At 48.0% G+C, this 11,917-nt stretch overlaps 1 protein-coding gene across 1 annotated transcript; it reads right to left on the bottom strand.

The window, feature by feature from the left end:
• Positions 1 to 9,279: 9,279 nt before the first annotated feature.
• Positions 9,280 to 10,145, bottom strand: LOC120675903 (lachrymatory-factor synthase-like). Its single transcript, XM_039957111.1, has one exon. The coding sequence runs from the start codon at positions 10,023 to 10,025 to the stop codon at positions 9,507 to 9,509; it is 519 nt and encodes a 172-aa protein (XP_039813045.1). The 5' UTR covers positions 10,026 to 10,145; the 3' UTR covers positions 9,280 to 9,506.
• Positions 10,146 to 11,917: the final 1,772 nt, after the last annotated feature.

Here is an 11,917-nt window from a genome sequence, read left to right as displayed (position 1 = left end):
CGGGCGGACGATGCCGGCCGGCGCAGCCGATGCAGCCCCTAGCCGGCCGAGGCTGTGGGCGGACGGTGCTAGCCAGCGGAACCGATGCGAGAGGGCGAGAGGGCGAGAGGGAAGAGCGGAGGGGGCAGCGGCGACGTCTGGTGGGCGAGCGCCTGAGCCCCGAGCAGGTCGATGCGGGCGAGACCGCGAGAGCCAGCGACTCGAGCAGGTGGGATGGGTGGACTGCGTTGGGCGGCGGAGGCACGGAGCCAATTCGCGAGCGCCGAGCAGAGGGGGTGGGCCGAGCGGAGGGGCAGCGATTGCGTGCGGGTTTTTTATTTTTTTTATTTTCGGTTTTCACAAAAATATATTTTCGATTTGGAAATTTATAGGAATATACCCCAGTCGCCCCGCTGCCGGGCGGCAGGGGCATTTTTGAAAAAAAAAATCGCGGAGAAAATTGCGCGCAGGTCCCTGGGGGCCGGTCGCCCAGCAGCGGGGCGGCCGGCCCCCTAGGCCGCCCTGGCTGCGGGGCGACCGGCTCTCCCACCCTTATATAAGGTTTGGCTAGTCCCGTATCCCTCATTTGCATCACTAAAATTCCAGAAACCAAGAAAAAAGAGGGAGGGAGAGAGGCGAAGCCCTACTGGATTTTTGAGCCGGCAACTGCAGGTAACCAAAATTCTTCTACACTTTACAAATAGATTATGTTATAATTATTTTTGTTGAAACAATAGATTAGCAATCAATTTAATATCATGATTGTGTGTCCAGATATGTCGAGCAAACTTCGTTTTCAAGTTCATTATGGTGACTACTATATTTCTCATAATGCGTATGGAGTAGATCTATCAGCTTTTGAACGAAGACAGTGCGGAATAGATAAACCCTTAGAGAGGAGTTTTGGTTTCATACGCAAATGGCTTCACGAGATATTCAATGTGAATCCAAAGACTCATTTCCTAACCGTTCGGACTGTGACGAATTGGGGAACTGAAAGGGATTTCTGGGAGTTGATGCTTATAGCAAACACCGAAGAATGGCGGACTTACATGCAAGCAGCTCTTGACCGCGGGTGGCCTCTTGCAATACTAATTCAGATTCACCAGAAGGCAGCCCATTTCGGTGAAGGGTCAACAAGTACATCATCTTATATGAACCAAGCAGTGGAATAAGAAAATGAAGATCAGAACATGCATGTCACAGAACGTGAACCGCAAGGTATAGCTGATCAGGTAGGAGAAAAAGAAGATCAGAACGTGCATGTCATTCAACCTGAGCCGCAAGGTTTAGCTGATGAGGGGGAGCAGATACCTGGAATAGTGGAAACTGTACAGAATGAAGACCAAGAGGCTCGAATGATGGAAGAATGTGGGGACTCATCAGACGATGAGGACTACCCGTTGCTAGGTGAATGGCGAGACAAGGGTTTTGGAAATCCAGTGATACAGGATATTAGGAGTAATGAGTACGAATACAGAGAGAATGAGGTTGTGCAGGGGGCAAAGTATCCTAGCATTGAAGCTGTGAAAGATGTTGTGAAGCTTTGGGCTATATCGTTGATGAAGGAATTCAGAGTTGTGTAGTATAGCAGCAAAGAATATGAGGTGAAGTGTGTCAATGACGATTGTACATGGCGATTACATGCCTACAATGGCAAGTACAAGACACACTGGGAGTGTTCATTTGTTACACCACATACATGTAGATTAACTGCTGTTGCGCACACTCACTGTAACATCACATCCACTGTTGTAGATTTTAATTTGGTCAAAATAGAATATGAGCAATTGTGCAGAGAAATTGTAACACCCCAGTATTAATTTTGTGCTTAATTTGCTAATCATGATCCTAATTTGGTCATTAGAGTTAATTAAGCACGCATAGTGTTCATCAACTTAGCTATGTTCGATCTTGTTTTTCTCCCTAATCCGAGCTCCAAATCAAGTTTCGCCCAAAATAAAAGTTGTAGATTTTCTCTTCCTCTACAACTTCTATTTTGACCAAATTTCAAGTTCCTATATGAAATTTGGAGTTTCAACTGGTCAAAATCGAGTCGAAATCGTTCAAACGTGTTATTGTTCTCCTCCTGTGCGTTACTGTGCTCGTACGCGAGCCCATCCCGCGACCGGCGATGCGCCGGTGACTCCACGCGTCGGCCGTCGCGGCGATCCTCGCCCTCCGTGCGTGACGCTCTTATCCATTCGCGCGCCTGGATGCTTCTCGCCCCGTCCTTTTCTTCTTCCTTGCGTTCACGCCGAGTTGAGCTCGAGCAGGGGTGTCGCCGCTCACCGCGCCGGCCGTAGCTCGTCGCCCCGCTGCGATTCTTCGCGTCCCAGGCCGCCTCGCTTCGCTCCGCATTTGCTTCGCATCTCCTAGAGCCAGGCCGAGCCCCTGCCCGCGCGCCCGGAACGCCGCGGTCGCACGCCATGGCCGCCACCCCGCCGAGCTCACCGCGGAGCACCCTTCCCCGACCTTCCTACGCCCGAGCAAGCCACCCCACTAGCTTCGCCTCATCTCGGAGAAGCTCCCCGACCGCCACTCCGGCCTCCAGCTCACCGGAATCGAGCTCGCCGCCGTCTGCCATGGCCGCCGCCCCTGCAGCACAGCGGAGCCCCCACCTCCGGTCCTCCTCAACTCCAAACGACCCCGGAAATCGTATCCTCTTGCCGCAGTGAAGCTCCCCGGCCCGCTCGCCGCCGCCCAGGGCCTCCGGAGCGCCGTCGCCACGGCTTGTCGTCGCCGCCGCGTGCTGCTCGCCGTGGGGGATCCCCTTCCCGGCCATCCCAACCCACACCGAGCACGTGCACAGGTTGCTCTCGTCGCCCTCGTGCTTTTCCCCCTCTTTCCCCTCGCCGCCGGTGAGCATCGTCGCCGGAAACGAGCACCCCGTGCGCTCCTCTGTTCCAAATCGCGACCAGGGACCTCGGGCAACAATTGGGGTTTTCTGCGAAGTCTATGAGTCATATGAATAGTGCTGCGAAGGGTTTTTTTGTAATACATTGGCTGAAACTTTGAAAAAGAGTAGTAAATCATAGAAAATTCATAAAAATGCAAACTAAAATTTGTTAGATTCCTTGTCATAAGATCTACAACTTTCCTTACAGGTTGATATTCAGTTTCTAAATAGTTTTTGCTCTAATTTAAATGTTAGTTTAAGTAGTTGCAAGCTTTGAAAATACATAGTAAATAGTAGAAAAATGGTAAAAATATAAAATCAGTTGGGTTAGTTTTCTTTTGGCGTGTAGAACTTAGGAAAAATATTTAACCTGCTGGTTGTTTAATGTTTCTGTGATGTTTTGATTTAATCATGGTTAATGCTTGTTTTAGCTTGTTTATTTAATATCTGCAGTTTTGGAAGTTATAAAATTATGAAATTTATGAAATAGATTACTCTTTGCATGTTTGGTTCACTGTAAAAATTTCATGTCCAAAAGTTATGCACATGTGTGTAAATCTATTTTTGTTCAGTTTGTCTTGTTTAGGCTAAAATAAATGCTTTATGTTAGCAATAAATGTTGGTAAATTGTTTTTACACTCTTTATCAGTATCTTATCATGCTAATTAAGTTGTGCTATCAGGTTCTTGCTGCATGACAAGTTTTTTTTACATTTATATGGTTCCTAGATATAGTTTTTCTTTTGTTATTGCTAAGAAATGTCTTCCTGCATAGATAATTGCGGCAACTTGTTTTGTTCATGTGCTAACCTTGTGAAATCATTTAGAGCTAGTAAGTTGGTGGTTTTTTTATAAAACTTGCTTATGTTGGCTTGTTAGCTAAATAAAGTCTTTAGTTGCTCTCTCGTACTTTGCCTACCATACTTGATGTCCTTTGCTATCTTTCTATGGAAGATTTGAGTAGTATCTAATTAAACACCTTTTGGTGCTTAAATCGGTGTGGTGTGACTCGGTTTATCTTGTATGCCTTTGAAATGCCTCGTGTGTTGTTTTCTTTATGTTCATGCATTTGCATCGTTGCATATCATCTAGGTACGCTAAATGTGCGACACGTGGAACCGGAGGGCAATGTTGAAGCCGAGCCAGAAGATGGTGCACGGGTGGACCAATCGAGAAGACGGAAGGACCGACTGGAGTGCATGCTTGAACTGGGATGATGTCAAGCCGGTGCAAGACTACAAGCTAACTAACTGACTTTGTGTCAAACCCAGGCAAGCCCCGGAGCATAACCCCTAATTTGAGTATTCAATGTTTATTTAAGTATTTGTGCATTTATGTTTTTAGGAGTTGTATGGAACCCTAGTATGCATGTTTCTCTCTAGGTACCTATGAGTCTATACTAGTATACAGGTGTCGTTAGTATTGCCATGCTTAACTCGGATCCGGTAGAAGTCGAGTGATTGCTGTCACTCGCGAGCTATAGGTTTCTGTTACTTATGGCAACGTGGCTTGAGAATAAATCAATGAGGAAAGAGAAATGGAGACCGGGCGGAGATGATTTTGGTTTTGGATATGGAATGGAGGGAAAGTAAGCCTCCGCCTGTGTCGATTGAGGACCGTACCGTTGTTGGCCCTGCTGACCGAGTTTGAACAGTACTAACCACATGCCTGAAGTAGGAGGTAGTCGAAACCGGTAAGCTAATTACCTGATTTGCAACGATACTTTGAATCGCGACCTGCTACTCTGGGAGTGGAATGATGACGGGTGTTGGAGTGTATGTCGCCTCCGGGTTCTCTGGGAGTTCGTCGTGAGGGACCCTTCACCCGGGTTTTGGCAGGCGTGATTCAGACGTCGGGGTAATGATGGGAACGGTTGACATATGTGGTCCGGCGTGGCTGCACGTGTCATGTGAGTTAGGTCCATCTTGCAAGGTTAAATCAGATCGATTCGCCGTCTCTCTCGGTTAAGAGAACCTTGGTCACTGCGTCACATCGTAGTAAAAGATTGAAATGAGATTGGAAAGTTGAGGTTATGAGATATGACTGTGGTACTCTAAAAAGATAATATGATCAACCATGCGTGCTCTAGATATTCAGACAAACTTAGCTGGTATTTGTATGATAAATTTGAGCTAAAATATTGAAAGTAAGGATCCACTATTAGTAGTTTTTCAGCAAAACAAACCCAGAGCCAAAAGCCTGCATGTCTAGGAGTCGGCTAAGTATATACCATAGTCGGGTAAGTCTTGCTGAGTATTAGTATACTCAGGGTTTGTTGTTACCCTATTTTTCAGGTATTTATTGTTGGTGGAAGCTAACCAGGATTCACGTCGGTGGGCTCGATGTGACATCCTCCCGACTTCGTAGATCTTGTGGTTTTCAAACTGAACTTTCTTTCTAAATTTCCGCTGCACCTTTAACTCTGACAACTTTTATTTAAACTTAATTGTAATACTTTGCTTGGTAAACTTAATTTTGAGAACTTTAGTCTGCTTGTAATCATCTGTGCTCGTCTTCGTGCGAGACTTCCGGTGTTTTCGATCCTTAACCCAGCAGGCTGCCGGATTACACCGTTTTAAGTGCGCGGTGGCTTGATTAATACTTAAAATGATAGTTAGAGTACTTAAGCCGGTTTAATTTGGGCAGTTCTGTCACAGAAATCCTGGAAGCGCGGCTGATACCTACATTGTACCGAGTTTAGATGGGGGACCTGTGTTTCTACTTCATGTTTTCTTCTGACTTGGTGCATGTGTGAGGGCATTTATGTATTGTTTTCTTGTTCTATGTATTGACGGCACATTCTTGACAGGAAGATATAAGGGGACAATACTGACAGCGATTGGAGTTGATTGCAACAAGCAGGTGGTTTCCATCGCCTTTGCTTTTATTGAGAATGAGAACACAGAGACCTGATACTGGTTCCTTGAACGTGTGAAGATTCACGTTGTTGCTGGAAGGCCTGATGTTTGCCTCATCAGTGACAGACATGCAGGTCTTCTAGCAGCAATAAGGCAACTACATGAAGGAAGTCGATGACAATCTCCTCTATGACCAGATGTTGTAAGTAGGTGGTGCATAAGGCATATGGGTGCAAACTTTTATGAGCGCTTCAAGAATAAGAAACTTATAAATTTGTTCAAGAGGTTGTGCACTCAGAATCAGCAACGGAAGTTTGATGCATTGTAGCAGGTGCTATATAACATGTGCACCGAGCTACTAAAGGAACATGCCTCAACCTCCAGCCGGAGACATTCTGGCGGCGGACATTTCACACAGTGGATTAAGGATGCACCTAAGGAGAAGTTGTCCATTCTATACGACACTGGTGGTCGTCGATATGGGATCGAGACAACCAACCACGCAGAGTGTTACAATATGGTAATGCGTCATGTTCGTGGATTTCTTCTTGTTGGCATAGTTGAGTTCATCATGTATGGATGCACAAGGTACTTCAGAGAGCGGTACCAGGCAGCTGCTGCCTTACTTAATGATCCAAGAGTGATTTTTTTTGTAATAGGGTCACCAACTACATGAAAGAAAAGATTGAAAAGGCTCAATATCACAGAGTGGTCTCCATGGGCACAAAGGATCAAAGGTTTGAGGTTTCATGCAAGGACAGGACAGGGCAATGTGTCCGCAGACAAAGGGTCGTTCAGGATTGCTTTATAACGCCGGAAGGCAAGGTTTTTTCAGATGCAAGAAGCCACAGCTTCTTCACTTACCATGCTCCCATGTCATTACGGCATGTTTAGAATCTGGTTTGGATCCTGGGGTTTTTGTTTCAGAATATTACAGAAAAGAAACTGTTGTGCACACTTGGGCCCATGAGATATATGGCATAGGCAGTTTGGGATCATTCACTACACCAAATATCTCTCCAATGTACATTCCCAATCCAGATGCTAGGAGAGGGGTAGGTCGACGGCAGACACTTCGTATCCGTAACGGAATGGATGAGTCTGAGGCAGGAAAGAAGAAAAAATAATGCAATCTGTGTGGAGCAGATGGTCACACTTACAAGAAGTGCCCTAAAATGCAAGAAGATAATGCTGGTGCTGAGGTTGGACCTTCTGGAAATCCCACCGATGGATTGCCTCCGGATTTTGGAGCCAGTCGCGTCTAGATTTCGTTATGTGTGCATATGTATTTGAACCAGATGTATGGATATATATTCCGACCTATATGTGATAATTACATTTCGTTATGTATGGATATGTATTTGCATCAGATTGTATCATGTAATATTACGAAGGTATTTGTGTAGTAAGATTTCTTGGTTGCAGTTCTAAATGTGTAGGTTGGTTCAATTATATTGATCACTGAATGTAGTGTACTGAAAATAGAAGGGTACTTACGAATCATAAATTTTCGGTTTGCAATACAGTTTTGTAAACAATGCTACGATTACAAAGCAGAGGTCTAAGGCGTTCGTACTACTAGGTACTTGAACAATGAAAAGCATGGCATGTGCAACACGATAACCTCGTGTTGGGAGTAAACCTAACATGCCTTAGGAAATGTAAAATTCCGGGATTACATGGTGGTGCTTAACTGAGTGCGCCGGAGATATTTTCCCTTCCTAATAGTTTCAGACCCTGCTTCCTTAGCACGGCGGGCCCTTTCTCGCTTCCTCTCCCTATCAGTTTCACGTTCCTCTGCCTTCTGACGTTCCACTTCTGCAATCTTTTTCTGAATCTCTTCTTGGTTTTTATTGCGCTTCTCCTCCAGCTATTCTTCATGCAGCATTCATTGCCACCTTTGTGCAGCCCACCTTGCTTGACGCGCCACGTGGTCCTTGTCCTGCTGAGATTGCTCGGTGTCTAACCACTGCACGAAATCACATAGAGGCGGTGGAGTCTTTCCCCAAATCATGTTAGAAGTCATTACTAGATCTGAAAGTGACAAACTTTGATAGTATTTTGTAGTACCTTTGCTCGGTACTTGCCGTAATGCTTGGGCGGGTCGTACTCGTAATTCTCGCACATGAAGAACCTCTTTGCCAAAGTCGTCCCCCAAAACCCTTGATTTCATTAGTTTGCACAAGGATCCGCAAAAACACATAGGCACCTGGACTCCTTGGGGGACTGTTTCCGTCACCTTACTCCATGGAATGTAGGTGGATACTGAGGATGCCATGGTGTTGAGCCCTAGCAATCACAAGTGAGCAATCAGATTGCTAATATACTATATCAACGCTAATCATTATCAGTAACTACACATAAATATACCACTAATCACTCATAATAATAATTAAACTGATTGCTAAACTACTGTTTCAACAAAATACTTTCTACAATTTTCTAACATTTTCTAATTTTTTTAAATATTATCTTCCAAATTTTAAGACTTTCTAATACTTCTCTAACAATTTTCTAGTACTTTCTAATACTTAATCTAACACTAAATGTACTGTATCAACGCTAATCATTACAAGTAACTGCACCTAAATGTACCACTAATCGCTCCTAACAATAATTAAATTGATTGCTGATCTACTATTTCAACAAAAATAATTACAGCATAATCTATTTGTAAAGCGTAGAAGAATTTTGATTACTGCAGTCGCCGGCTCGAAAATCCGGTTGGGCTTCGCCTCCCTCCCTCTTTTTTTTGGTTTCTGGAATTTTAGTGATGCAAATGAGGGGTAGGGGGACCAGCCAAACCTTATATAAGAGTGGGAGAGCCGGCCGCCCCGCTGCCGGGAGACCGGCTCCCAGGGACCTGGCGCGCAATTTTCTCCGCGCAATTTTTTTCAGAAATGCCCCGGCCGCCCCGCTGCCGGGCGGCCAGGTCCTAGCCGCCCGGGAGCGGAGCGGCCAGGGTATATTCCTGTAAATTTCCAAATCAAAAATATATTTTTGTAAAAAACGAAAATAAAAATAAAAAAATCGCGCGATTGCGTCACGTGGGTGATGCGTGCTAGATTGGTAGTGTTTGGTCAGTTGGGCTGTATTATTGGGCTGGTTATTCATACAATTTTTTTTTATATCGGGTCTGCACGATTCTCGATCCAGAGCTACATTCCGACTTCCTCCGAGTACATCGTCCCAATTAATTAGGGATAACGATCCCAACCTCGAACCAATCGTCCTAAAAAAGTATAGCCCCTTAAGAACCGAAAATTTAAAATTGTCGATCCACATTCCACGTACCACGTTCCTACGTACAGGGAACTTTTGTCACTGCGGGGATGGCAGAACCATCGGGATATTTGAATTCTGGCGGAAGGGTCTCCGACTCTCCGTTTTGTTGCCTGGACGGCTGGACCTGATGCTCGTGCTAGTGCTACTCCCCGGCCTCCTTTTTCTTTTTGTTGCGTTTGCAGAGCAAGGGCGTGTTGAATGTCGAATTCCACGGAAGCTTTGGCGACAATTTCATGGGAAGTTTAAAGCTATATCAAGATTCATAAAAAAGGTCGCCATCCTGTATACTGAGATAAATCGTATGGTACTGCCCTTAACACGGTAAAAAGGAAGCCATTACTTGTCATTGTGTGCCAATCTGGTACTCATTTGATTCAGCCTCCATGACAAACCAAACCTGCACAGAATGGCGATCCCAACACAACACTCTGTGAAAACAGTAGAACACTGAACACCCACGGGCCACGGCCACGAAGCCAATCCGAGCTACGCCCCATCGCCCTTGGGCACGTTGATCTCCTCCTCGAGCCGGCGGGCGACGCCACGCGCGAGCTCCTCCAGGAACCGGACGAACCCCTCCTGCGTCCACCCTTCCACGGGGTCGGCCTCGAACGACCACGCGACGGCGCACCCGGCCGGGTCGTCCTCCACCCGCAGGGCGGCGCGGTACCTGCCGAACCCCTTGTTGCTCGCCACCACCTCGTAGCTGTACCGCCGCCCCGCGTGGTCCATCTCCAGGAGCCGCTCCTTGGACCACCCCGCCACGGCGGCCTCCCCCGCCCCCGCCCCAACCCCCGCCGCCGCGGCCATGTTCACTGGGCCCTCGCAGTAGCGCACGCGCCCCTCCTCGTCGCCCCCCTCCACGCGCCGGCATGTCCGCACCGTGGAGACCCACCGGTCCAGGGAGAAGAAGTCCCCCAGCAGCTCCCACGCCGCGCCGGGCGCTGGCCCCGATGCCACGGCGCGCACCGTGCCGCGCCACGCGCCCGCCGAAGCCCCGTCCATGGATCGGATGGATGCGGCCGCGCGGCGAGTGGCGGCGCGACGGCTGGGAGATGAGAGGTGGAGTGAGCTCGAGCTCGACCGGTCCTTTTATGAGTACGACGCCGTGGACGGCTGGCACGTACGTCCAAGTGTCCGGCAGGGTAGATGGTTGGTACGAAAGTTAGTTTACTGATGACTGCCAGCGCCGGCCAAGAGAGAACGGCCGGCGTCGGCGTCGGCGTCGCTAAGGTGTCTAAAGCGGCCCGTGTCCAATGGCAGAGCTGGCAGCGTCGTGGAGAACTGGAGACGGGATGCTTGGGGTTGCTTCTCCGACCATAATAAATTGTGCATGCATGTCCTTTTTGGTGCCGTCTTGATCTCCTTTTTTCGCAGGGGATGTACTGAACACAACTATGACGTGGCTGTCGTGAGGTGTAAATGCCGTATCGTTCGGATGTATTGTGCATATGCCTACTGGCATGTGTTCCTTTCAGAGAAATGTTGAGTACTCTATCCTGCTTGTGATGAGTGAATTGTCAACTGTGCGGTGTGATCGTGCGTTTGGTCTTTGGTTGCAGGTAGACGTGCGTCAAGTGTCGACGGAGAGCTGCCGTGGAGGTACTGTGGCCGATGGACCGTGCGGTGGACGGTGGTGAAGGGCAGCCGGGATCGGAGCTCGGGCCGGGCGGCAGCTGTGGCGTCCACTCCTGGATCGAGGGCGCAAGCGGCGACGGAAGACGGGTTTCTTGGTTTGCGCCACAAAACCAAGCAGGCGGACGGCGGTTGAAGACGCCAAATCGTGGAGGTACGGGCGTCGGTCTCGGGACTGACGGAGGGACGGGCGTCGACAACGTCTAGGGCCTCGCTGCGGGCGAGGAGGTGACGGGCGTCGGGCGGCGTCTAGGGCTGTCAGGAGGCCGAGGTGGGAACGGCGTCTATGGCCACGGCGCGGAGACGGGAATCTTCCCGCGCGTGGAGTTTTGGCGGCTTTCTCAAAACCGGCCACCTCAACGTGTTTCGCGGACCCTCCAAAACCGCGGACCGGATCTTTATCTACGTGGCGGCATCGCGGAGAAGACTTCGATTCGAAGAAAGAACATCGGCCGTCGGATGAGTCCATGTATCTTTTCCGGTTTTGCCCCTATGGGCCTTCTAGTTTATTTTCAGCTCTAGGGGTAGTTTGGTCTTTTGGGTTGAGAGTTGTTGAGGTTAAATACCCCCTCAGCCCCTCTCCCCTCTCTCTCTCCTTTTTGCCTAGCGCACAGACAGCAGCCGCTCCTCCTCACGTCGCCCCTCTCTCCTCCTCTCTGTTCTTCCTCTCTTCTCCTCTCTAGGGTAGGATTATGGAGATGGATTTTTGAGACCATGTATTGAATTCGATTGGGAAAGGAGGCCCTATTCTCCTTGTGCCCTCGGGGCTTTTCGATTTCGAATCGATTCAATACTCCGTGCACCCTTGTTTGCGTTGAATTTTGATTCCGCTTTGATTCTTTTTGTGCATGAGATCGTGGTGGTTCTTTGAGCTCTTTGAAGTGATTCTAATCCATCTTGGCTAGTGCAAAACCTCTAGGAATCACGAGCCCTTCAGGATCGGAGTTCTTGTGCCTTTCGCGTTTCCAGAGAAAACCCCGCTTTTGCTCCAATTCTCGTCGATTCCTCTTAATCCGTGAGGACTTTCGTTGAGATCTTTTGGAGATGTGCTCTTGAAGTCATCATCTTCATCCTCCCAAAATTTGAGCCCCTTTGGACTTGATTTGATCCATCAATCATCAAGTTTTTCAAAAGTCGCGAACTGAAAAATCGTTTCTGGGCACAGTCAGATTTTCTCCTATCACCGGTTAAACCGACGCTTGTAAGATGATGCGTCGGATCAACCGGTGAGTAGGTTTTTCAGCTGCTAGTGTTTTGCTGTT

Source organism: Panicum virgatum, chromosome 5N (genome assembly GCF_016808335.1).
Source record: "Panicum virgatum strain AP13 chromosome 5N, P.virgatum_v5, whole genome shotgun sequence".
NCBI classification, from domain to species: Eukaryota; Viridiplantae; Streptophyta; class Magnoliopsida; order Poales; family Poaceae; genus Panicum; species Panicum virgatum.
The sequence above is the reverse complement of the archived record's forward strand: the minus strand, read 5'-3'. Positions and strand labels throughout refer to the sequence as shown.

What these genes read in the sequence shown, in the direction of transcription:
- LOC120675903 (XM_039957111.1), bottom strand. Translation starts at nt 10,025, where the DNA reads ATGGACGGGGCTTCGGCGGGCGCGTGGCGCGGCACGGTGCGCGCCGTG.